This window comes from Plectropomus leopardus, chromosome 15, assembly GCF_008729295.1.
Source record: "Plectropomus leopardus isolate mb chromosome 15, YSFRI_Pleo_2.0, whole genome shotgun sequence".
NCBI lineage: Eukaryota > Metazoa > Chordata > Actinopteri > Perciformes > Serranidae > Plectropomus > Plectropomus leopardus.
The window spans coordinates 6,883,208-6,910,026 of NC_056477.1; the positions used below are offsets into that span (position 1 = coordinate 6,883,208).

The following is a 26,819-nucleotide window of genomic DNA, read 5'->3' on the forward strand; positions in this document are numbered from 1 at the left end:
ATCTATTGCCACACTAACCCTCAGCAGCAGAAACTCTGGCTTGATGAAATCCAGCAAGAACCAAGTGTCTGGAGGTTTCAGCCAATCAGCGATCGACCTAGTGGACAGAACCAGGAAGAGACAAGGAGGTGTTAATACTCTCCTTTAACACCCTCACAACCAATAGACAGTCGGCATCAGAGAAGCCTCGAAGGAGACAGGAACGTCTTGACCAATAACAGAGAGCTAAATGGAGGATTTTCGTTCTTGTGTGGCATAATGTGACAGCTGGACTCACTGAGTATTCATCGGGCAGGTTAGGATGTTCTCCTTGACGTTCACATGGTCAACAAATGGTGAAAAGCAGAAAGCATCACACAAATTCAGCCTTAGTTTTAATACACTAATGATAGATGATTTAGTGCCTGTCATACACTTTCCTTTACTAATTTGAATAATTTTAATTATGTATTTTTTAACATACATTTTCTTACTGTTTTGCATTGTAAGTTAAAATGGAAAGCGGTTGAGTGATACATCAAAACCCTTTTGATTCACGTCAGTCATATTAATAATACATACATTATTGTGTCAACATCTAAAAGCAGGGGATATAGTAAGAATATAAATCTGTATGCATAGATATATATGCTTATTGTGAGTGAAAAGAAATTAATTAATTAATAACCAAATGCATAAGAGGATAACTGAACAACATACTTTAACATAATGCTACTTACAGGGTTCCCACACATTTTCATGGACAAAATTTCCATACTTTTCCATGACCATAACAAAGGTTTTTGGGTTTTTTTTGCCCCACTTGCCCAAATTCTATAACTTTTCCAAAACCTTCAATGATTTTGGAATATTCCATGACTTTTCCAGGCCTGAAAATGTGATTGTTAAATTCCATGACTTTTTCTGATTTTCCATGACCGTCCTCACCTGTTGTTGGTCTTGAGGTAGATCATGGCGAGGGCCAGCGTGGCCCCTGGACACGTCACGTCTACATTTATGGTGTCACCCTCCTAAAGCAACCATTGATGGTGTTTGGAGAAAACAAAATATTTGGTTAGCTTGAAAACCACTTAAAATCTCTTTCTATTTGTTAACATATCTAATTCATTCACTGGTAAAATGTAACTATAAGTGTTGCAGTCAACTGTATTTGAAGAAACGTGTGAACCACTTGCATATCGTTGTCATAACTAAACAATGAAAACTGATAACAATATGATATGACTAACAAACAATCATTATGAAGTTATGACTGGAAAATGAGTGTGGTGGTTTAAATAATGAAACTCTCGGGACTGACTTTGTAACAAAAATTTCACATTTCAATACTGAAATTTCTTGTTACTAATAAACAGATGTATACGTCAATATAATACATCTGAAAAACTGCAGTATAATCACACTATACAAGGCTTTTATATATAGCTAAGTGATTACAAAGTAAAATGCCATAATGACGGTGTTAAAAATAGTTTCCTTGAATTCATGAAGATACATCAAACAGTTTTACAATAATAGAGCATTATCGAAATGTTTTTACAGTATACTGAAATAACTGTTCCATCTTCTAATAGAGATAGAAAAGGATTTGTCCACCTACCTTGATCTGGTAGCTGGGGGACTTGTGTCTCTCTCTGTTGGCCCCGGCCTGAGCTCTGCGGTGGCCCCCAACCATGTACTGATACAACTGCTCAGGGACGTTCAGGTCTATCATCCCAATCAGGTTGCTGCCATGCTGCAAGGAGAGAGACAGGAGGAAAGATTGGCAAGGGAAGGAGAGAGGATGGTGGCAAAAAGGGAGACAGGGAGGACAAATGGGGACAGGATGGGAAGAGAGAAAATTATGAGGCAAGAGTGGGAAGAGGAAACAAGACGGTGATGAAATAAAGGAGAGGTGGAGAAGAGGAATTGAAGGTAAAAGTTTTTGGAGATGAAGCGAGTCATGAGAGATGGGACAAAGACAGATAAAGTAAAATAGTTGTTAATGAAAAGACAATAAATAGACAGTAAAGGATAATGTCACACAGCAGCCGAAAGTTATAAAAACAATATCAGAGGAAGGAGAAAGACAGAAAAATAAAAACACAGAGGTGATGGCTGAACTGAACTTCTGTTCTTTATCTTTCACACTGGGCATGAACACAAAGTTTGACGAAGTGCATGACAACAGACAACCTTAAAAACTTTTGTTTTTTCACAGGAGCTTGCTGTTGACTTTAGTTTTACATCCCTCAATCTTCCCCTCCCAGGACAATTCAACCTTACTTCTGCACTATTAAAAAGAAACAACTACTGATCACTTCAGGGGAAAGTTTGGTGGATCAGTCTTCTTCTTTCTGTGGAAGTCTGATGAAATGCCAAAAAAAGAATCAAACCAAAGAACAACCACAGTGATGTTTACTAGCATAAAAAAGTTTCTGTATTCAAAAATATCAATGATAAACGTTTAGTTTTGTGAGAAAGCAGTAACATCTTTCTGGGGTTGCCTTTTGGCATCAATGATAAGCACATATACAATGCCAGAGGGTAATAACACTGACTAAAATATATAATCATAACACAAAACGACTGACTTTCCATGACCGACAGCTCCCCTAAAATCATCTGATCAAACTCAGCCTGGCTGGAACTCCCAAAAGGTTAAAACAACATTAAAATATCTCTGCTACTATTTTATAGATCATCAGATTGTTTTTACGTGTGTGACTTACCCCCAGACAGACCATGCCCAGAGCCAGTCCAGCTGCTAGTGAATAGGACTCTCTGTCTGTACAGTACTCCATCTCTGGACCGGGAGGTCGACCTGAAGGACACACAGAGGCCCAAAAACAGCAACAACTGTTTACAACAACAAAATGCAAGAATCTATCTCAAAAATATAGAGTGAAGAGAATACTTTTTTTCTCACTTTTGTTTATATTTAGAGCTGCAATCAATAATTATTTTCTTTAGAATTCGTTTCTCAATCATACAGTTAACTGGTCTCTAAAAGTTTTAAAAATATTTTTATACAGTTTATTTCCCACCAATGAGATATTTTCAATTGTCTTGTTTTTGTCTGATCTTATCTTTAAAGTTTACTCTTATATGAGGAACCAGTTTGGCATTTTTGCTTGAAAAGTTACTAAAATGTTTAACAGATTAGGATGTCTGCAGATAAATTTCCTGTTAATCGACAAACTGATTAATCAACTAATTGTTCTCTGTTTATGTGTGTGTATTTTGACAGCATTATGTATGTATTATGTATTTATGTATTTTAAAATGAATATGTGGACCTTTAATTAAGACGTTATCCCCTGTCAGCCTTTGTCAACTGATTTTAAATTTCACTGCGGTTGTGTCATTCGTCTGTTTTTTGCGCGCGCGCGCGCACACGCACACACAAACACACACACCTATCTCAGACAGCAAGACCTCAGCATTGTGTCTGTGTCCTGTTCCCTGGTACACCAGCCCGATGCCAATTACAGCAGCAACCTATGGACAGGGAGAAAATTGAATGCTTTTCATTTAATTTTTGAAGATTTTTTCAGATATTTGTGACAGTTTGCAGATCTTTATAAACACACTTACAGCCGTGTAATCACTCATATACTCTCTCGCGCATAGATTATTACTTACAATAAACACAGTTTCACAGTTCTCAATTACTATTTTTTCCTTATTGCACAGATACACTGATGCATTCTCGTATCAGTATGCACACATACTCTTACCTGAACGTTGTGTGGTACGTCCAGCTCAGTGGAGGTGGGCGGGAGAAGGGCAGGGATGTGTATACTCAGCAGGCGAGTAATTGACATGTCCATGGTGCCCAGTTTGGCTGATGACACGCCCAGAAGGAGCCCAATACTGGTCATCTCATGGCCCTGAAGAAGCAACAGAGAAAAAAAACAGAGGACAACTTCAGAACATAAACGTTAATAAGAGTAACCATATTTTTCTTGCACAATTTTAATACACAAGATGCTGAGTGAACACTTCAAAAGCTGAGATCTGAGGGTTTTTTTTCTACAAATAAACAGATTTCTTCAAAGAATGGTCTATTGTAATAAAATGTATACAGCAAATTCCATCAGACCACGCAGTGTGATGTCTGTCCCTGTGTGCAAACAAACACGCTGCAGTGGAACAAATTTATTCAAATGCAATCAGCTCTAACTGTGACTGCAGTATCAGAGGAGTCCAACCTGCATCCACACCAGCTCAGCGTGACTGACAGTTTTCATTAGACCCCTGCTGATCACCTGTGTGTGTTTGCTTAATAATTACAAAAGCATACAATGTTCCGCCTATATGTTATAACTCCAACACTCTGAATTAAGTAATCTATAAATTAAAATCGTGAGTGTGATGGGAGGTACTGGACATTTTTGTGGTATACTGAAATTCAAAGATCACGTCACCGACGGCTGCCGCACCACTAAATTCATTAGTGTTATTGACAAATATGCTGTTAATTACTGCTAATAAACTATTCCTCTGATTGTTCTTCAGTTGCCAGTTTGCTACGACTATTTATGACTATTAATTTTGTAAACAATAGTATTTATCGCTTCATTTCACAAAATGACCAAGATTTAATTGACATGACAAACTAGTCATTAGTCAATCAACTAAACAATCAAACATTAAGCAACCAAAGGAATGCCTCAATCAATGTAAAATATGTTTCTATATATATTAACAAATAATGATAAAATTTTGAATAATATCTAGGAAAGTTATAGGAACAGGAAAAGACTAAAATGTTTTTTGTTTTGTTTTTTTTTTAATAGAAAACTGAGCATTAAAGATACTTAATGAATTAAACAACAACAACAAAAAAAAACAAACAGCATGACAAAGAGATTTTAAGGCAATAATCTATCAAAAAAGAAAATATCATTGTCTCAGTTTGTCTTTGCAAAAGGCTGCAGCAACAGTGCGAACACACTGGGATGCCTAAAACACGAGGGACACACACGCACACACAGACCTCCACCTTCTCTCTGAAACCACAACCATACACAGTTCTAATGAACTGATCCAATGTGTGTCAGTTTCTATTCTCGCTGTTTAAGAGAAATTACGCTCACAGAAAACCACCAGCTACAAACAGGCTCCATCGTCAGCCACGTTTAAGGCTTTCATTCAGAGTTACTATCAGTGACACACACCTGTCTGCCATATTTTACTGTGCAGCTCCAACACGTTTCCTGTTGTTTCATTTAGACTATAAATCAGTGTGTGTTACCCTGAGTTATCAAGATCTTCGTCCAGAAATCATTTTCTGTGCATTCTTATTACGGCAAGATGAGGTTAGTTAATCACTGGTTTTGATGCATCACTCAATACACCATGGCATTAAGTTCCCAACTTCTGCAAAAGGGGATTTTGACTAACAAAAATATTATCAAATGGGCAAAATAACCTTAAACAAACAGCCTCAACGGGCAACAAAAAACATCTGAGACTGGAACAGGGAGCATTTAGGGAACCAGATAGTTCTGAGCTTTCAGCTTTCTGACTGACTCTAAATATCAAATTCTGAATATGTTAATTCAGTCATTTCAGGATGTGGACTTTCTCGAAATTGTGAGCGCTCAAAACACATCAAAAACGTGTTGAGGGAAAGCTCTTTTATCGTCATGAACTGCACCTTCAGTTCACATCCATAATCAACATGGGAACTGAAAATATATCAATCTGGAACTCATCGTGGGTCCTCTCCGTGTGGATTTGGTGCAGTGGTTCCTCTTCATCTTTAACCGTGTCTTTACACAGACTTTACTAATAAAGCAAAAATAAGATTTAACTTGCAGCATCCTGTTGTTTTTCTCACTTGAAAGTGGGAAAGGCTCATCTTGTTTCAAAGTTCTCAGAGGGCAGAGTTTCGGTCTGACTGGCTGCCTGGCTGAGTGAGGCGAGTTTACATCTCTCATTTACAGTCATCTAGAGAAATGTGTATGCGTGTGTGTAGGTGTGTAGGTGTGTGTGTGTACGTGTGTGTAGTTGTGTACATAAGTTAATGAGAGTAAATGGGTGCACCTTTGTAAAACTGTATTTAACTTCATATTTGTTTTACTTTCTTGCATTTCTTTGTGAGTTTGATGTGTTTACTGTGTGTTTGTACCGCAGTAAGAAACAGTAATTTAGACCTCAGTTTACAGTAAACTCAGCATTAAGGTGGAAAGTACTCATCATACCCAAAATATGTCTACAAATGTCCATTGGTAGGGTTTTAAATGTACAGTTCAACCCAAAATGAAAGAAACATATTCTTCCTCCTACCAGTAGCACTATTTATCAGTCTGCACTGTTTTGGTTTGAGTTGTCGATTGCTGGAGATATCGGCCGTAGAGATTTCTGCCGTCTCTCCAGTATAATGGAACTAAATGGCATTCTGCTTGTGGTGCTCAAAGCTCCAAAAAATAAATTTGAAAAACCCAACAACAATGTCTCTTTCCAGAAATCAAGACCAAGTTACTCAAGATAATCCACAGACCTTGTTGTGAGCAGTTTCATGTTGGAACTATTTTCTTTCTTCCAAACTACACCCAAAAACCATATCACTGCGCCGAATGAAGCGTGGATCTACTCGTGGACAAAAGGCTCTTGCTTGTGACATCACAAGATGTAAACGTTATTAGCGTCCTCCTCAGTTAAGCTTCACTGTTATCTAGATCAGTGGTGCTGGGCGAGTTGGCAGTATGCACGATTTCCTCTGCACCGAAATATGGTTTACAGGTATAGTTCAGAGGGGAAAAAAATCGTTCCTACATGAAACTGCTCACAACAAGGTCTGTGAATTATCCTGAGTAGTCATGATTTCTGGAGAGAGACATTGCTGTTGGGTTTTTTAGATGTATATTTCAGGGCTTTGAGCACCAGCTCAATTATATTTATGAGAAAACATCTCTATGGCCAATATCTTCAACACTCAGCAACTCACACCAAAATAATCTAGATTGATAAACAGCACTACAGATAAGAGGAAAAACATGTATTTTTGATTTAGGCTGCACTGTCCCTTTAAATTAAATTTGTATATTTGCTTTGTACGTGAAACTCAAGGTGAGAAACAAATACAAATAGTGTCTTTGAGTGCATGCGTGTACCTTGGTGAGGTAGTCATGTATGTTGAGCGTGGCGAGCTTGGTGAGGTGTCCATTGAGGCCCAGGGCCATGAGAAAGCCTGCATACTCATTAGCCAGCTCAGGGCTCTTTGGCTTGTTGTAGGCTATCCAGGCTGAGTCCACCTTAACAAAGAAAAAGAAAGTCACGTTTATTTGTACAAGCATAAGGAAGGTTTGTTTACTGCAGAGAGCAAACAAGTTACCAAAGTAAACTTAAACAACTGGTGCTAGACTTTCTATGAGTGTCTGAGTAATTCCACATATAAGAAGTTTCAAGGCTTTTAAGGCATCACAAATGTCTTAAATACGTTTCATGTCAATTAATTTTCATTTTATCCGGGTTCCATAACATTTTCATATGCAAAACTTCAAAACTTGCCTGCTGTTTTTCAAACAAATCACATTTAACCCTATTCAAACATGATTTCAGCTAGCTTACACACATGGAAGGAGAGACAGAACTTAAAAGCTATGTATGTTGACATCTTCAGAAAATAAATGTGCCATTATGTTACTTTACATGGAAGGCTATCCACAAAGGATGAAGGGAACGATTTCATAGCTAAAACATAGCTTTGAATAGCCATGACTTTCTAAAAATCAAAGTGAGGAATCAGCTGCAGGTACATAAAAATGAAGGCCCGATTGAGACCTGTTTTCAGACTGACCCGTGAAGCAGGGGCGATTTTGAGTCCAGCAGCGACTCCGTTGTGGAAGCTGGGCCAGCTGGTCATGTTGGGAGGAACATCAATGTTCCCGCTGTTTAGATCTACCATAGTGTTCCTAGGAGAGGCGCGGCCTAGGGTAGAAAAACAGAAACACGCAATAAAATCTAGAAATAAAAACAGAGCTAAAAAAGTAAAATTTCTCTTCTTTATATTTTTCTGTTGAAACAAGGTGTACATAATTTATACATAAATAATGCATGGGTGACTGTCCTGCTGTAACACAAAGCAGCAACAGCTTTCCCTTCCCAGTTTGTAAATGCTTTTGCAGTCTAATCTCCTCGGAGAAGAGCTATCAATGCTGTTCATGGGTAAAAATACATCCTGCTGTATTTCTATAAAGTTATCAATTTTCCTGATTTAAAGCCATTTCACACCAGGAATTCATTTTCACAACACGGCTCATTTGCACCAGACCCAATGTGCATAGTTGCCATGTGGAAAACGCATATGCAGATTTTCCGTATTGCCCTAAACCACATTTTTGCATTGCACTGGTAAGACAGTTTTTAACCTCAGGAGCCCAGAGTATTTATCAAATTTCCTGTCTGCAACACACTTTTGAATATGTCAAAATACCCCATACTGCTAATGACTTGTTAATGTTAATGACTTATTAATGTAAATGCATAGACAGAGGCCTATATGCATAAGTCAACATGGTCACATTACCTGTCAGGTTGAGTTTTGGGACAGGTAAAGGTTCAGTGGGCACAGGGTGATAGGAGAACAGAGTGAAGAGGCCTCTGCCAACTGGAAGAGCCATCGTCCTCTGACACAACTGCAGGAGTCTGGGGGAAAATACAAAGCCAGAAAAAAATATACAACTGACAAGAGAGTGGGTTACTCTGGAATTCAGCGGGCATCCCAATATTTTTCTATGTAAAACCGCAAGACAGAGACACGGAGAGGACAGAGTTTCAGCGACAAACAAAAGATGCACACAGTGAAAAAGAAAAGTAACAGAAAGAACGTTTTTGAGAAAGACAGACAGATCTAGACTGGCATAACAGAGTGACAAAAATGAAAGGACTAAGGACTAAGGACTAAGAAGAAAGGACAGAAACCACACTGTGTTCTTGGACCCAGAATAATGCACTATTGTGTTGCTGTTTGAGATCATCTAAATTCCAATAACGTGCAATCAGGAGACATGCAAACATTCAATTAATCAATCAAATTGTATTTATACAGCACTTTTCAAACAAATCAAATGCAAATCAAAGTGCTTTACACTTTGATTGAAGAAACAAAAACAAGAACAACAGAAGAAATAAGTAAAAATGGATATTAAAAAATAGAATAAGTATAAACCATATAATTGTAATAATAAGACACTACATAAAAGCCAGCCTAAAAAGACAGGGTTAATCAATCAATATTATTCTCACTTGTTCTCTTTCTCCTCTATGTACTCGTGATCAGAAACCTCTGGTAACTGGACCACACTGACCCTGACCGGCCTGGAGCTCTGCAGGAGCCTCCTCACCTCCTGGACCCTCAGATCCTGACTCCAGATCAGTCCTGTGACCTGGAGAGGGAACACATCAAATGTTCACACAGAACGCCTTCATTTATAAATTCTAACACTTCAGTATAAAAAAATCAAGCCTTCTTGAGATAACAAATAAATGTGAAAAAAATAGTTCTAGAGTGAAGACATAATGTGTGTGTTACCTCTTGTATTATGTCAGACATCCCATCTTCCTCCTCATCTGCCTCGGTGGTCGCAGGAGGCTCCAAGGACAAACCTAAAACTTCAGTCTAGAGACACACACACACACACACACACACACACACACACACACACACACACATTTTTCACATATACACATACAGTCACAATGATAGTCTGAACAGTCTTCAAAGACATGTATTTTATCTCAACAACTTTAATGGTTCTAAAATTTATTCCAAAGACGTGTGCCCATTAAAAAATTGCAGCCTATCCTACAAAAATGTTGCTGGCATGAAGGCAAAGCATTTTTGGGCTACATTATGGGAAGTAGAGCTACAGTGGAGTACACTGCTGAGGGACCGTTTGCTACACACACATCCAGTTCCCTTTGGCCACATTCATTTTGAAAAAGATGTGCACTGTTTGCTACTGTTTCTGGGTTGAACAACATTTTTCGAAATGAGGTGCAACAAGTTTCTGAGGTAAATTTTCTTGTGGGTGGTGGATGTGTCATGGATGGTCCCAAATCTGCAGCGGCATGTAGATAAATCCTATTTTTCAAAAGGCAGTGTGCTTGCATAAAGAAGCAAGGTGTTCAGCACACAGGGACAGGGATTTGGATGTAAAAATACTCAGATACTGATTTTTTGATAAACAGTATATTTGGTATATAACAATAGGTTAATAAAGAATTACCAACGGGATACATGATTAAAACTGGAAATTGTGTTTTTAATTTCACTGAGCCTTTACGTGAGGAATGCTTTAAACCAAACTTTAAATACTATTTTATGCACAAAAAAAGGAAGAGATTGGAAACTTCTGCAAGCAATTTGGCACTTTTTGGGGTATTGCAGGGACTGGGCCTAGCTGTGAGGGCTCAAAAATATCGCAGGATATAATGGACTTTGCGTACATTGTCTGTGCTCACAAATACCTGGTTTGGACTGAAACTCTTCACTAGGGTTGAGAAATCTGACTCAGTCCACAGTCCACATACTGTGATCTAAAGCTTGATAAAAAGCTCCAGATGTTTAACGCATTTCACACTCACAGCTTTGCTCTTGGCCAGGGTCATCTTGTGGGCTTGTTTGGTCAGATCCTGTCGCCCAATCAGCAGACAAACCTCCTCCGACCAATCAGAACACGGCTGCTCCCGGCAGCGGTAGATGGCCTCTCTGATTGGCAGAGCCACACCGAAGGGGACGGACTCCAGGTCCTTCAGGGTGAAACCTAAACAAGTGAAAGGAGAGGGCATCTATTATCTCTGGTTAAACAAGAAGCGTTGTCCTAATTCTCTCTGAACTTGTGTCATAAAAGGAAGAAGAGTTACTTCTGTTTCAAAAGCTCCTCCAAATAAAAATATTTTCCCTCTGTTGGTCAAATGTGGTTTAATGGTGCATTCAGGCTTTAAACTCCACTATTTTTTATTGTTGGTAGCCTGGACATGTGGCCAATCAGCACATGTGAACCCATGTTATCTAAATGTGTACTTCAATTTTAAATGGATTTTTTTTTTTAACACCTTTTTAAAAAGGATTGTGGTTTTACTGGACAGGTGTGAATGTGTAAATTGCAGTGCAGTGTTGAAAAGAGGATATGGCTTCAGCACAACTTCCTCTGTAGAGATAAAATCTTTAAAAAGTCCTGTTAGTCTTACCTTCTGAAGTGAGCCAGACCACCAGCTGCTCGGCCAAACTCTCACTGGAGAACTTGACCTTCACACTGCTCTGTCTAGAATAAAGACATATAAATATTAGTAACAACAATGTCTACTGACTATCTAAGTCTAATGAAGCAATCAATAATGAAATTAGTATTATATATAATAAGATAAAACATTAGTTATCAAAATGAACATTTTCTACATTTTCACACTTTTCAACCGGTCTACAGGTGGCGGCAAAGCACTAAGAAACTCCGTAAAGCACCACTAAAACCAGTGAAGGCAATGAAGAAGAACACCTCCAGCTCCAAAGGGAGTAAACATACAGGTTTCAAAATTTTAAAGAGGACCTTGTATACTCATTTCCAGATCTATACTTGTATCTTGGGTTTCGACTACAACATGATTGCATGCTTTAATGTTCAAAAAACAATTAATTTTTCTCATACTGTGGACTTAATTCTCCTCCCGAAAACCCAGTGCATCTCTGCACCATCACTGCAGCCGTGCATCAACTTTAACAGAGTATAACAGCATTTTCTGTTGTGGAAAATCACCAATTAAAGTTTATAAACCAAAATCTTTTCAACTGGACATGTTCCAGCAGGAATTTGATCCAAAAATTGGGGAAAAATCAACCAAGATTAAATGTTTCCCTGTTGTTAGCATGTAGCTACATGTAGCAGTGTGTGTAATGTAAACACTTGCAGAAGCGTGACTGTAGAAGAGGCCCATAGAAAGAAATTAGTCACAAGCTGATGTCAACTTGTCTAAAAAGTTCAAAACAACAACAAATTCGGAATATTTAGAACGCTCTGAAGCCTGAGAACTTTCTCTAGGTCCCCTTTAAAAATAAGTAGGCCTTTGTTTTAAGGCCTCAAGGGGACACACAATATATTCTGTTGAGTAACACTGAAAGTAAACAAAACTTTGTTTCTAAGAAAACTCCACATGGCACCTTTAGGATTTGTCTAGATTAACATTTGCATGACTTTTAAAGTTATAATAGCACATTTTATACGATATGTAGACACGTATAAACTCAACGCCCATGATTTGTTATCATGCATGACAAATCCTCCTATTATAGCTGCTCTAAAAGATCACCAAGCTCCTCCTCTCATTGCAGTGAATTACTGTGTGAATTACCTTCTGTATTGCGGTTCACTGGCGCAGGACTTCTGGCCTGAGAGAGACAGCAGGAGAAACAGGTCAACAGGTTCATTCATTTGTTCTCCTATCTGCGAGATGTCAAGTCATGCTCACTGAACCTCTTAAAGGAAACTGCAAACTCTCAATTGTATCAAAGCTATTTTAAACCTTCACTGATTGGTTGCTAAAATCTGTCACTAAAAAGGACAGGCAGTTAAATTACGGATTAAATGAAGTTGACATTTGGTTTGTGGCGAGTGGAGGGCTGCATTCATGTGGAATGACATCAGTGTGGTTTTGTTTTGTCGCTGAAAAATGTCAACATAGAGGTGGGAAAAAAAGTCACTCTTAATCTCTCACAGCACCCACAAAGTCAATGACCAATTCTTTGTTAGTAGAAAAGTGGGTGATCAAATACCTGCAGTGACTGCTGTCAGCTCCCCACTGTATGTGGTTTTTTTGTTTTCGAAGTAAAACAAATAGACAAAATCAGGTGACACACATGCATGCGTCACTGCAGTCTGCTTTTCTTTCTGTGTTAACTGGACCCTGAAGCAAGAAACTATGGGACTGGCAGGTAATAAGAGCTGGTTGTCAATAAATGTTCACATGCACAAACACACACAAACAGAATCAAAGACAAGACAGAGACAAGTAAAATGGTCTTTAAGAGAAAAATGAAGCACACACACACCTGCAGAGAGCTTGGCCAGGTACTTTGATACATCTGTCGAAGTAGCATTTTCATCTCCAGTAATGTAGAGAGCATAACTCTGAGAAGAGAAAATCACAAAGAAAGCGAAATACAAAGATGAAAGAAAAAAATATTTTAGATCTTTTGAAAGTAAAGTAAAATCCCCGGTTATTGATGTTTTTTAAAGAAATAAAGATAATTTCAGAACTATGTATAATCACATTTGAGGTCTTAGTGTGGACTTAGATGACCTGAGGTTATAATTTTTTTATTATCAAAAGCAGTTTACACACTTTTTCAATGTCCAGGGTAGCACACAGCTTGTACATGAAAAGGGTGTTTATTTGTATTTTTCAGTTTATATAAAGGTTGCCAAAAGTATCAATACTTTGACACTTTTCAATACTACAAGTTTGAAACAATGCAATATCCATCAATGATTGACTCAAAAGTGGTGTAAGTACCACTGCTATAAAAACAAACACTAAACTACAAAAAACAAACTAAAATAATACATCTATAATCAGATTTTCAATCCATTGCTGCACAGATGAAACAAGAAGGAACAACAGTTTTTTTTGTACCAGCAGTGTGTGCAGACTGTAAAAAATCTTAAAATACCCTTTTTTGTTTTTTCTTCTTGCCGTGGTATCAGAAGAATAACTTCTTTTTTTTTATACAACTACTGAATCCAAGTTTGAAATTCTGGTATTGTAACCACCTTGGTCTGTATTTACATTATGGTCATTTTTAACTGTTGAAATGACGAGTAACTTCATAAAAAGCAGGTGAAAAACATCTGAACTAATCATCACATTCAAAATAAAGTAAGTAACCTGATTTTGACATTTCAACTAATAAGCAAAAACTAAATATCTGACAGAAAGAGTTGGACTGAAGCTTGAGGGACTCAGAAAAAAAAAAAGTCAGGAGGCTATTTAGAGTCATGGGGAGGTGAACCAGAGGGCTGGCTCATTAACCATTTCTATCATAATAGCATTACTCTTCCTACTGCAGATCCTGGCAGACATTACATTCATCACAATATGAAGCAGCATTGTGTTAGGAGAAATCGTACAAAGGTCGAAACAAAAGCTAGAGCTCACAACCAAAGCCTCTGCATACAGCACATGTTCACATACTGTACATGTACACACAGAAGTGAGTACACAAGATTTAATAACCGTCTGTTTGTATCCACGCCAGTCTGTCTAGTACTTTATCTTCAAGAACACAGTGTGGCTGATATGAAGCAGTTAAATATAGGTTCAAGTAATCCAGCCAATATTAGGCAAGATAGAGGCAAGAAGGTCAGACCTGCAGACTAGAGAAACCTGCGCCACCCACGGGCAAAAAAAGGAGCAGCAGCAAACGCAGAGATGCTCATGTGCATCGCCTACACAAACTAAATCCTATCTTTGGTATTATATATATTTAGTCAAATTTTAGATGTTACTGGAATCATAATGTACACAAGGTGCTGCTTGAATAAGGCTCACAGAATAATTAAGGATCCCAATTAATCTGCAAACAGCTTTTCTTTCCCTGTAGACGTTTGAAGATAGCACGAGACACACCAGGCCAGCACTGATATCATTTTTCCACCAACATGGAACAGGCTTCACTGGAGTTCCTGCACCTAATTTTGAACTGTTCCTGAGCATTTCAACCAAAAATAAATTGGTTCTGAGCCCAAAAAGTTGGATTTTAGCTGGAACTGATAAATGCCAGTTTTTTCTTTACCTGAACAGTGTGTCAGGTTGGAAAGAAAGGATGGAGAATGCAAGAATGGAAAAAAATGAAAAATTATTGGAAACAAAAGAGCATCAATGTCTCATTAAGAGTTAGTTGATGCATGTTTTTTGGGTTAAAACAAATATGTAAATATGTAATAAAAGAACAAAAGCTTGCAGATAATCAATGTTACAATTTTGAGACTACTGTTTACTTCCATTGTGCTTTGTGCAACACTCTTTCTTGATAACACATCCTTGATTACAACGGTTCAACGCAAAACTGGTGAAAACACAGGCTGGTTTGCTAAATAGCACCAAGGTTCGGAGAATCATAAACGAAACCACAGCTTCAAAAACTAGTGCTAATTTGGTGGAAAAGTGGTATGAGAGTCTCAAGAAGAGCTTCTACCTTCAGGACACTAGAATCCAAAATGAGGTCGAAGCTCAATAAAATTTACGTGTAACTGCTGAATTCTTTTAGACAACAAACATTTTCTACTGCAGTGAAAGGAGCTGAGCAATTTGACACGGTTTTTTGGTCTGACATGTTTTTTAAGTTTGAAACAGTCTAATTTAAGCATAATTCCTAAAAAATGTATCCTATTCAAGAAGGTCGATAATTAAAAACACTGAGCAGCTAATAGGCGAGACAACAATTGCAGACCCGTGAGGACGTCGACTACATGACTGAACAGATTTGTCACTATAGAAATTTCCATTTGACACAGGAAATGTTACATTTAACTGTTCACAAGAACTTTTAATGCTCACCTTTAGGATGATATGATGCATTAGTTTTTTAGGATCTTTTTTTACATTATGATCTGATCCATCTATATGCACGTATTGTAAATATCTATCTATATGTTTCTCTAATTTGTCCCTCAGTCTGTTTCACAACAGTCGTCATCACCTTCGTCATCCTATAGAGAAACAATGGCAGCAGACAGCTGGAAACAAGGCACGTTTCTAAGTGCATTTCCTTTCTTTGTAAGTGAAGGTTGAATCAGGCAGCATCACACACACATGTGTGTGTGCACATCTCCAGGAGTAAATGCTCTTTATGTTCAGAAAAAGAATCACAGACATGCTACACAATAAATTATCTGACTGTGTGTCAATCAAAGCTGAACTCTTTACCCCCTCTCTCTCTCTCTCTCTCTCTCACTCACACACACACACACGCACACACACACACACACACACACACACACACACACACACACAATCAACAATGGGGTGATAAAATGTATAAAAAGGCCAACAGAACCTCGTCAAAATACAAACACAGTCATACATCTCTATGGTTGTCTTAATACTGCATCATTTTCAATAAATCAAATCTGCTTTTTTGCAAGTCAAATTGCACTATTGTTAAAATCTGAACCAACCTTCTTATTGCAGCTGCGATTCCTCACTCCCTGTGACATTTAACAAAATACGAAAACAGCCTGATTGTGTAAGCTGTGTGATTTGGCTGAAGTGTAAAGTAAGTCACATTTTCTTTTGTGCTGTATAAGTCATGACGATCTAAGAGAGCTAATTTTCCATGAAATGGCTGGACAAAATCCTAAAATATAGATAGTGTATAGATAATGGTTGCAAATTTTGCCTTTAAGTTTTTTTTCTCTCAAAAGCCAGGAAAGGATTGACTATGTAATCTGTATTGGTGGTGAAAGATATGAATTTGGTTTCGGTGACATGATGCACGTCATCACACATTTTAAAAGATTACGATTGCTCAAAGTGATAAATAAAGCTTTGGTCGTACCAGAACCAGCAGCCTGGTCCTCTGACAGATGCCGGGCAGGTAGGGGAAGGGCAGGATCTCCTCCCCTCTCAGACAGCTGCTGAGCCAGCTGAGCACACAGGGAGGCTCTGGCCTCAGGTAGGACGGACGCTGCATCTGACCAATGAGAGCTGCAGAGGAGGAAGAGAAGGAATTAATAAATGGAGCAAATGAGAGTTAAGTTGTTGAAATATATTTTTTCAATGGAACAGAAAAGCTAGAGCCCTTTTAGTAAACACAACCTTTTTGTAGGCCTCGTGATCTTCAAAAGACAATCAAAAGGTGTCAGTTAAAAAAACTAGACTTTTCTTCTTTATTTTAAGGACAATTTAAGTGAAGGCAGCATATGTGCATTTACTTCTGGATTATTTTCTATTTCATGTCATTTCATCCCTTCCCTTTACACCAGTATTACAAAGGCAGCAGTACAAATGTAATACCTGTAAATGTGGACAAAATAACATAAACGCATTTAGTGGTTTTTGTTGACAGGCGCCCAAAAACTACCAATAAAGACTGGTTACAAGTGCAACTTCACCCATAGTGAATAAAAGGCTTTTACTAAGATATTACAGTAAAGTACCTTGTTCTTCTTGTTATTTTGTCCAAACCCTGTGTATATTCACTACTGAAGATGTGTACTACAGGAAACCACAGACATCTAAAGTATTATTGTTGAGTATCAGCAGCAGGTCACCCTGCCCTCTCTATTTCACTACAACATGTCTTGTCTATTTCCTGACCTGATACCATTATTAGAGGATCAAATGGGTCTTACCCTGGTCGATGATGCAGCTCTCAGTGAAGCCACTAATTAATGAGGGGTAGTCTCTCCAGTACAGATCCACATACTCTTCCAACTGGAGGTCTCTGCAAATGAAATAAACCGATGATATATTTTTAAATTCCTGTTAATCAGTAACTCCATATGTATGAACACATCACTCCTCGTGAAGTTTCGAGTCTTTTATCAGAGGTTTATTAACTGTGCTTTGTCTGTGTCCTTCACAGTAAATTCCTGCAGGACACTGATTAAAATCTAAAACTAGCTCTTCATTCTCACAGAGCTTCTGTGGCATTTAACTTGTTTTTGAGCAAAAATTAAACGCACGCTCTGAGTAATTAACAGCTGTGAGTCGTGACCATTCTGCTTTACATCAGATAATCAATAGTTTTTAATCGCAGTACCGAGCTCTGCCTCCCACACAATTTTCAGCTGTGCCTGTGTGGGTGTGTACGTGTGTGTGTTACACACTGGGAATATTTTGTGAATGTATGTAAGAAGTGTGTTTGCCTGTAAAACGAATCTTTAAAGTAAGTCCTTCATCCCTTCAGTTTACTGTCCTCTCAATACGTATTTTTAACACCTGCCTTTAACTTTTGTGTGTCATCATCACCTTGTGAACCTTCTTTCTTTACTATCGTGTGTGTGTGTGTGTGTGTGTGTGTGTGTGTGTGTGTGTGTGTGTATCTGTTAATGCACACAATCACCAGGGATTACAGGAATAATTTAAGCAGCATTGAACTGAATATAAAAGTATAACCACCAATTAAAGGTCATCAACAAATTACATTTCCACAACAACAATTCATATTGTTGCCATTTCCTATTCCGGGAAAAAGCAAAATCATAACAACAAAGAAAATACAGTACAAATACAATTTTCCGTCCTAAGTTGCTTCTCCCTGACTGAGCCAAGCTGTGAACTGTGTGAAAACAAACTTTTAAATTAACTATATTTCCCATTACTGGCATGGAGGCTAAGAAATATACTGCTGTAGACACCACATTAGAACAGATTCAAGGGTCACATAACATACGCAAACGAGGACGCAGTAGACCAGCAACTCTTGCAATCCACAAGGTAAAATTACTGCTTTTATCAATGGAGTTTTGTGGCTTTGAAGAGAGCGATTTAATGGCATCAGTTCCCCTTCACAAAGGCCTGTCTAAAGAAAAGGTAAAGCAGTAAAGATATTACCCTGACTATGGATAAGTTCCTCATAATAATCCACTTCAAACAATCTGAACTAACCCTTTCAGTTATTATTATTTTCAGCACTCTAACCTACGTCACGGCTTTTTGCTAACAGCTGAGTGGGTGTTTTCATTTGAAAAGCCTGGAAAATAACACAAATGTACCTGCCCTTAAAAGAAAATCAAATCACTCCAGCAAAAAAACTCCTATTTAAACAATTGGCATCATCATTTTAGCCTTAACCAGTTACCCTCATGAAGCAGTAAAAGTATAAAAATTTGCACCATAATTCATAGCAGCCCACATACGAACCAACAAAGGCCAATTAGTCTGAAGAGCACTTCACTCTCCCACTCCACCTATTCTGTTATTGTCATTGTCACCAGTCACTTGACAACCTGTTGGAGCTTATTTCTCAGTACACATCACCAAAGAGCCTTCATTACACGCACGCTTTCAATGAAAACAATAAAGTGTTTCTCCTCGTGGCAGGAGTTAAATGTAGTTGGATGAAAAGCAGACCAGGTTTTGTTTTTTTGGGATAAAAGGCACATGTTTCTCTGTTTTGTAACCTTTATGTATTAAAGCAACAGTTTCACACTCATTCAGTTCTACGATTATTTTACTCCTAAAAATCATTTGCATATATACGATATAAGCAATCTACTCACCTGACCAATCTGCACAAGCCACATGCAATTTACTGTCCTTTGTAGGAGCTAATACAGACATTAACACCACAACACCCCACACACACACACACACACACACACGCACGCACACGCACACGCCCACACACACACACACACACACACACACACACACACACACACACACAGGTCGTGGTTACCTGGCTAGCTGTTGCAGCAGACAGACCAGTGATGAGGCTCTTGCTCTCTGCAGCTCGTCCAGCTGCAGCTCCTGATAGAGCAGATGGAGAACGTAGAAAAGAGAGGGAATGTGAGGAAAGAGAGGAGCTGAACTGTCCAACTTCAGAGATGGACTGGAGTGAGGGGACGCCTAGGACAAAGGAAGATGGAGAAGGAAAAAGAAAAGTAAAAAAGGTGAGGGTAAAAAGCAAAGAACGATGTACATGAGATGTAACAGGGGAGATGCTGTTATTGTAAATTTGTACCAAACTGACTGTGAGAACACACAATAAAATGAAAATAATAGTAAAAGTAGTTATTTTAACTAAGATATGCTCATCTCTGAGGCTAAGGCACACCAAACCGACATCCAAAAATTTATGGCAACATGAGACTACTGTTGCTTCGCTTCATGTCACCTGTGTGTTGGCCAAAAACGCACGTGAACACACTGCAAAAAGTACAACTAACTAGCCAAATAGCACATATGTTCTGTCAGGACCCTAGTTAGCCAGTTAGCACATTAACAACACAATCCAGTGTTAAAAGAATAAAGGACATTTACCATGTGCCAGTGAATAAAAGCACAAACCATCAGGAAGCGTTTCTGCTTAAGAGCTCATGGTCTACAGCAAAATAATCTTTCTAATATAAGTTTCTTTTGATCTCACTCCTTCTCGCCTTAAGGTGTTTGTTTACTTCCTTCCACACCATAAAGACTAGGGTGGCAGACGCTCACCAACAGCCCAACACTGACCTCACACACACACCCGTCGGCTCTATGACCCCTTCACCAGCACCACCCATCACATTTCATCACATTTAAAGTTCGATCTGAAAAGTTTTCATAGAAGACATAGCAATCCTGGCATTGTTGAAGAGAGAGTTACTTACAGAGGACAGGTCCACAGTTTCTGTAGTGAGAGCATTGTTGGAGCAGACAGGTTGGGAATTCATCTGACGGTGGTAATGAGACCCCAACAAGTACTCTAAGTCCTTAACAGAGAAAAGACAGAGATAAAAGCCTGTGCAAAGGTCCTCTAACCAGTTTTGAATATCAAAATATATATACTGCAATGAATCAACGGAATATTTTGTGTATTAATGATGGCTGCAAAACCATCGCCACATCTAGGCAGTCAAGGAGTCAACAGCATTCTTCAGCTGAATCAGGCTCATGCAGTTCCCTCAAACACACCATTTATTTATTATTATTTTCTCCATTATGTTACACGTTTATTTCAGACACACAGTAAAACGGTCCCCTCGATTACAGGGTTTGTTTACAGAGCTGGGCTTTCCCTTTGTCCAAAACTGTTCAGAAAGCTGAGAGCTAAAATAATTTTTTGACTCGCTTTCCATGTGTCAAAGAAAGAACTGCCACGTCTTTCAGTCTCTGTACACATTTTATGTGAAATGTGTCACTGGCATTAATATTAATATAAAACCTAGAAACATACATTTAACTAGCTTGAATCCTAATTTAAACAAAAAATCCAGATGTCCTAAAAACAAATTTAAAGTACATTTTCTATCATTAGTAAAGGTCTCGAGAACCTTCAAATATTATTAAAAAAATAGTATTGCATAATATGCATGTACTAATAGCATCAAGATTTCTCAAATGTTCTGCTCTGCAAATCAGTAGTAAAATCTCTCCTTTTTCGACAAACTTAAATTTTCACGTGAATTCTTAGTATTTTTCTTGTTTGATATTGTTTTATTTTTATTGTGTCTGCTCTAAATGCTGTACAGTCCACTCTTTCCCGCAAACATGTAATATCCTTCAGAGATTATAAGTCTATACGCAGATGGTGCCAGTTGCCACAAACATCCCAACCGATCATACAATGTGTCACGCACCTCTTCGGAGCCTCCATCAGAGGGACGAGCCTTCTTAGCTGCAATCACCGGAGAGAGAGGCACTTCAAAATGCAGCTGTGGAAAAAGGACAGAGGGCAAGGTCAATGCATGCAATAAGAACAGAGTAGAAAACACTTCTACTAATGACTCACGTTCCGTGTCCATGCCAGGCGCTCCGTGTTGTAGCCCATCAGTGTCATGAAACAGGTGACAAACAGGTTCCACTCTGCATGTGCACTGGGACCACCGGGGGCGTTGTAGATGTTATACCACTTTACCAAAACCTGCATCACAACACGAGGTCCACTTTTACAGCATTTATTAAATTAACCAAGTTGAAGTGAAATAAAAGTTTCTCCATCATCACAGAACCATTTTATTACTACAAAAGGTGTATATCGATTTAGATTTATGTCATTTTAAATTTTAAATAAAACAATCATAATGCATTCGGCAACCAAAATAGTGACATAGGTTTTAAATGATGGCAAATTGTGTGTCAGACAGAACAACTGGTTGAATTGATAATCTGAGTGAAGAGTCTGTGCACTGTTTAATATTCCATATGTAAAGTTTTCAAGATTCATTGATTAATGAAAAATGCCATCCCATCATAGATTTGTCCACAGGCATCTAAAAAAAGTACCCAGTTGGCCTGATGCTGTTTCATTTTTCGATTATTTTAACAGAGTGAACCATCAGTTCTACAAACCTTCATGGCAGCATCCTTGGGCAAAATGAAACGAATCGCCTGAAGGCATTTCCTGACTGAAATGAATCAAAGGAGAAAAGAGATAAACAAACCAATAACAATCCAGTCTGGCAAAGAACAGATCTCAAAATACCACATTCATGATCGTATGCTACGTTTTAAACCATCCAGACCAGGTCATCTGGGACAGGTCTGCTTTCTGTCCCCAGACACAAAATTAAAAATGAAGAAGCAACATTCAGATTTTATCTGGAAAAAATGAACAAAAACTGAGTTGCAACTCAGTTCTTTGAAAACAGAAGCCTGAAGACTTCTGTTTGCTACTGCCTTTTATCAAATCACAAAATGATTTCTTATACTGCACTGAAACTTTTATTCTTTCATTCTACACGTTTTATTTTATTCTAGCAACTTTCTATTTTCTATTCTCTTGGCTCTTTCATAACTATTTCAAATGTCCTTTCATAATGTGTTTCTTTTGCAGTTTGTATGCACTTTGCTGCTAAAATGTGCTGTATGAATAAACTTGTCTCGTCTTGCCTTCTAATGTGGTTTGTAGAGTTTAGAGATTAACTTTAGAGTTGTAATTTATAATCATAAAATGAAAGAAAACCATGGTAGTCTCAGTCAGATTTTATGCCCCAGATCTCCTCAAATTGATACTTAGGAAGAGGAGGGCAGTGAGGGTGATATTATTCATCACAGAGTTGATATTTAAAGACTTCATGATTCAGTGCTTGTTTGAGTCCTTGGGCCAGCAGAGAAAGCTCATAAAACTAGTTTAAGAAAGAAAAATTATTTCCAATAAATGCATAAAATCCACATTAACACTGAGAGAAAAGAGCACAATTCTCATAACTTTTTTTGTGTTTCCACTTTCAGCCTCGGATGAACAGAACTTTAAAAATCACATTTTCTCCTTATTTAACAGAATTCTTTTTATCTAGCCTCCTCTCATTAACACCAGAAAACAAAAGAAGGAAATTAAAAAAGAACCACCAATACAACAGTAATTAGTGTTACTGTGTGTCTCCTAACAACTCTGACCAATCAGATTCCTAATCAACATCACCAGGATATCTTAATTGGACATCCAGAGTGGGAAAGGTCAGGGAAGAGGTGGATAAATGCCATTTCATTAGAGGGAGAAAGCCTCGTCTGTAGGATTGATTACTAAATAATGGGGAGCAACGCACGGCAAAGACACAGAGGGGGACGCACACAAGGGAGACAAAGAGACAGACAGACAGACACACACACACCTTAGTGATGTTGAGGCTTTGAAGAAAAAAGGCGAGCTTTAAACAATAGCTTGAGGAGATTAAGAAACTTGAAGGTTCATGGTGGGGGCAGAGATCTGAACAGCGCAAGGGACCCATTAGTGCAAAACAAAAAAGATAAACCAGCAGACCTCTGCTTTAATAAGCTCGAAATAAAACACTACATTGTCATTGTAATGAGGGCTGGCACGATATCAGGTTTTCACTACACAATAACTGTGTCCAAAAGAATTCACTAAAATTTTATCGTGACATCTATAGAAAATTTTAAAACATAATAATGCTACCAGTCAGATTTATCTGTAACTTTGTCTCTTGTGCTTTACATTAAATTACACTCAAAATACGAGTGCAGGGAGGAGGAGAGGGAGACAAAGTGAAAACAGAAAGAAATTCAAATTATTTAAGAGGCACTGAATTATATACACTATATTATTATTTGTTTATTATTAGCGAGATATCCATATTTTCATTTTAAATATTATGGTTATCAACAATACCAGTATATCATGACACCACAAATTGTAATACGTATTGATTATTCCTAAATACCTGGTCATCAGCAAGTTTTCATGAGGAAGACATACAATCAGATTTAAAATAAAACTACTACTCAAAGTCTGCAGTCACAAGTCCTTTGCCAGAAGCTGAACTTCTGAATGGATTTTTTTACGATATAAAATCACAGGCAATGATCTATTAATCTATTATTAATGATGTTATGTATGAGAAAACAAAATTTAACAGAGCTGTAGTCTGATCAAAAGAGAAATGACTGGCAGATGTGTTTTACACAACATATACACACATGGAAACAAAATGTTAAAAGAAAGCTTTAACTTAATGTAAAACATGCTATAAAAATGGTAAATGGAATCTATATTTATTTTTCCTTTTTTTGATCCTTATAATCGCATCAGTTAATATGAACAACTGTTTAAAGAGAAGGTGGGAATTTACTGACCCTTGGAAAACAGACTGTTACTACGCTAATTAAGTGTGGTTCACACACAATACATTTCTCACGTGAATATGTCTCTTGGTTCATCCACGCACATAAGCCTTCCACTCTAATCCCCCAGATAATTATTAATATGTCTTTAAGGGCTAATTTAAACATTGCTATGTAATACCTGAAGCTCCCAAGTCAGATAATAAAGATCTGAGTTCACGAAAAATCATATGCATGTGGCACAAATTATAAAGAACAAAAATAGATTTTTTTCCTGTGCATCCAATTTTTCTCTCAGAGCTGCACATGGATGAGATGATGCAGTGGCACTGTGTGTGTGTGTGTGTGTGTGTGTGTGTGTGTGTGTGTGTGTGTGTGTGTCTGCCTTGTAATGGCATCCTCAATGCATCAAGTTTATACGTCACTGTGAAACAACGTAGGGCCTCTTTCAAACCTAATTTCCAGGACCTAACTGCCCTGACTCAGCTCAGCTGTGTGTGTGTGTGTGTGTGTGTGTGTGTGTGTGTGTGTGTGCCTGTGCGTCTGTGTGTGCGCCCATGTGTGGTCAACATTTTAATGACAGAAAGCATACTTATCAACATCAAGGGCCATGATACCTAGTATTAAATGTACTGTATGTGCGCACACAGTATGTTTTTGTTTAATGCATCCATCTTACAGATATGTGTGTGTGTGTGTGTGTGTGTGTGTGTGTATGTCTCACCGAGCTCTGAGGTAGCAATCTCTGGGATGGAGATCCTCAGCATTGTGCCACTGCTTAATTCCTAAAGAGAGAGAAATTGTACAAAAACTCAGCTGAACCACTTTCTTAAACTAAATTCAATTCTTAACTCTAAATCTATTCCAACATATTTTGACGTGTCACTGCAGAAAAACAACAGGTGTTTCTAATAACATTATCTATGGCTCTGTTCTGTTTAAGCGTCCCATTAAGCCATGAAAGTGAGACAGCAGAATGAACAACTACCAAGAGCCCGAAAGTGAGCAGCTAAATAGAATTTGTTTATCATTAATCTATTTGCACCTGTTTTTCCTCTTGTGGCAAGTTAAGATGTCTGCTATGAAAAAATTGACTTCCACAAGGCAAGGAAATCTCTCAACAGAAGAGCAAAACTCCTTAATAGAAAAATAAATTGGTGTGTGCAATGATTCATCGTCTCCAGCGACACCAGACACCAACACATGGCTGAAAACTGCTGCAGCTTCTCTCTGTATCTGATTAAATGTTCGTGCAGCATCCCAATTAGTAATGTCACATCAGGTGTTTACTGACTGGAGTCTCTAGACGCAGTCTGGTTTATGTTGACTGCAACAATAAGGTGATCTATAACCACTTGTTTTAGGAGTTGTGTTTCCTTTATGTATTTTTTTGTGTGTGTCATATTGGGAAAAATCAAGCTGTCATACTTAATATTGAAATGAAGATGAAACAGGATTTTACACAATGTGTCCACATCTAAAACCCGGATTATCAATCACAATTTACAACCCACTAGCAGAATATTCTTTGTATTCTTTTCATTTCATTTCTCTAAAAAGGCAGCACTAATATAGTAAAAAAAACACTGGTGTAACAATCTAAATGTAATCACACTGTGTAAAACAAGGACTGCAGGTTATAGGTTAAATTAAAAACACAAAAGTGCGTTTTACATTTTGTATTACATTCATTTTGAGGAGCCTTCATCATTTAAAGTGTTTAAAAACTATAGTATTTACTGTAGTGTGAATATTTCCAATATTCATTACAAACATCTCTTGTGCTCCTTTAAATAATCACAGCAATTATCAATGAGCTGGAAAAATAACTAAGTAATATTTTTAGCTGTGAATGTGGAGCTCTGATTTCCTTTTTTAGGATAATTCCTAATGTATACACAATCACAATAGCTTATTTCAATTATTTTAGAGGAATAATACATCACAACATCTTGCTACATTTCCTCTTGCAGTGTTGGACCCGTTTCTTGTCATCGGTGATTAAAAAGTAACTAAGATAAAGAAATAAACTGTAGACCTGACAACATACAGAGAGGCACTTAAACAAGCGACATTAGCAAACAATTAGTCTTCAGATTGGCACATCAAGAGGTGAAAGAGAAAATCAATGAACAGAGGCAATATGTCAAAAGAGCAGCAATGTGACAGCAAGAGTTTTAGTGAGGATGTGTGTGTGTGTGTGTGTGTGTGTGTGTGTGTGTGAGAGAGAAAGAAACAGTGTTGTTGTGTGTATTCTGTAGTGTCCCGCGGCTGAAGAGGCCGTCTATACAAAGTCTGACAGGACTGACCCAGGAGGCAGAAACACACACACAAATACTGACTTCTTTGTGGCTCCCATTCAAAAATATTAATGGGCCTAAATCACACACACATCACTGACTAGAAACTACACCCATAAGGAAGACTCTTGCAGAGCTGTTTTCTTTGAATGATCATAACTGCAGCCTGCAGCTCTCTTCAATGCAAACATAAACAGCAGACAAGATCTCTTTGTATGTTACAATGTAAAGCCAGTTTGTCTTTAAAATTTACAGTGACACTTGTTACTACTTAGTCTCATCCGCCTTCAGTATATCGATGCT

The 26,819-nt window shown here is 37.9% G+C and overlaps 1 protein-coding gene across 2 annotated transcripts in view; it reads right to left on the bottom strand.

Annotated features, from left to right (window-relative positions):
• Positions 1 to 26,819, bottom strand: part of anapc1 (anaphase promoting complex subunit 1) — a 56,297-nt gene that overhangs the window by 19,178 nt on the left and 10,300 nt on the right. For both annotated transcript variants that reach the window (XM_042502205.1, XM_042502204.1), the window contains exons 17-39: positions 24,941 to 25,001; positions 21,985 to 22,040; positions 21,425 to 21,556; positions 21,273 to 21,347; positions 20,304 to 20,405; positions 19,391 to 19,560; positions 17,340 to 17,431; positions 16,544 to 16,692; positions 13,037 to 13,115; positions 12,340 to 12,376; positions 11,185 to 11,258; positions 10,579 to 10,757; positions 9,524 to 9,610; positions 9,238 to 9,377; positions 8,519 to 8,637; positions 7,790 to 7,920; positions 7,104 to 7,244; positions 3,720 to 3,872; positions 3,399 to 3,480; positions 2,712 to 2,803; positions 1,601 to 1,735; positions 928 to 1,010; positions 19 to 97 (exon numbers count right to left, since the gene is read on the bottom strand). In XM_042502205.1, coding sequence (XP_042358139.1) covers positions 19 to 97; positions 928 to 1,010; positions 1,601 to 1,735; positions 2,712 to 2,803; positions 3,399 to 3,480; positions 3,720 to 3,872; positions 7,104 to 7,244; positions 7,790 to 7,920; positions 8,519 to 8,637; positions 9,238 to 9,377; positions 9,524 to 9,610; positions 10,579 to 10,757; positions 11,185 to 11,258; positions 12,340 to 12,376; positions 13,037 to 13,115; positions 16,544 to 16,692; positions 17,340 to 17,431; positions 19,391 to 19,560; positions 20,304 to 20,405; positions 21,273 to 21,347; positions 21,425 to 21,556; positions 21,985 to 22,040; positions 24,941 to 25,001 — 2,448 coding nt within the window. The remainder of the gene's footprint in view (positions 1 to 18; positions 98 to 927; positions 1,011 to 1,600; positions 1,736 to 2,711; positions 2,804 to 3,398; positions 3,481 to 3,719; positions 3,873 to 7,103; positions 7,245 to 7,789; positions 7,921 to 8,518; positions 8,638 to 9,237; positions 9,378 to 9,523; positions 9,611 to 10,578; positions 10,758 to 11,184; positions 11,259 to 12,339; positions 12,377 to 13,036; positions 13,116 to 16,543; positions 16,693 to 17,339; positions 17,432 to 19,390; positions 19,561 to 20,303; positions 20,406 to 21,272; positions 21,348 to 21,424; positions 21,557 to 21,984; positions 22,041 to 24,940; positions 25,002 to 26,819) is intronic.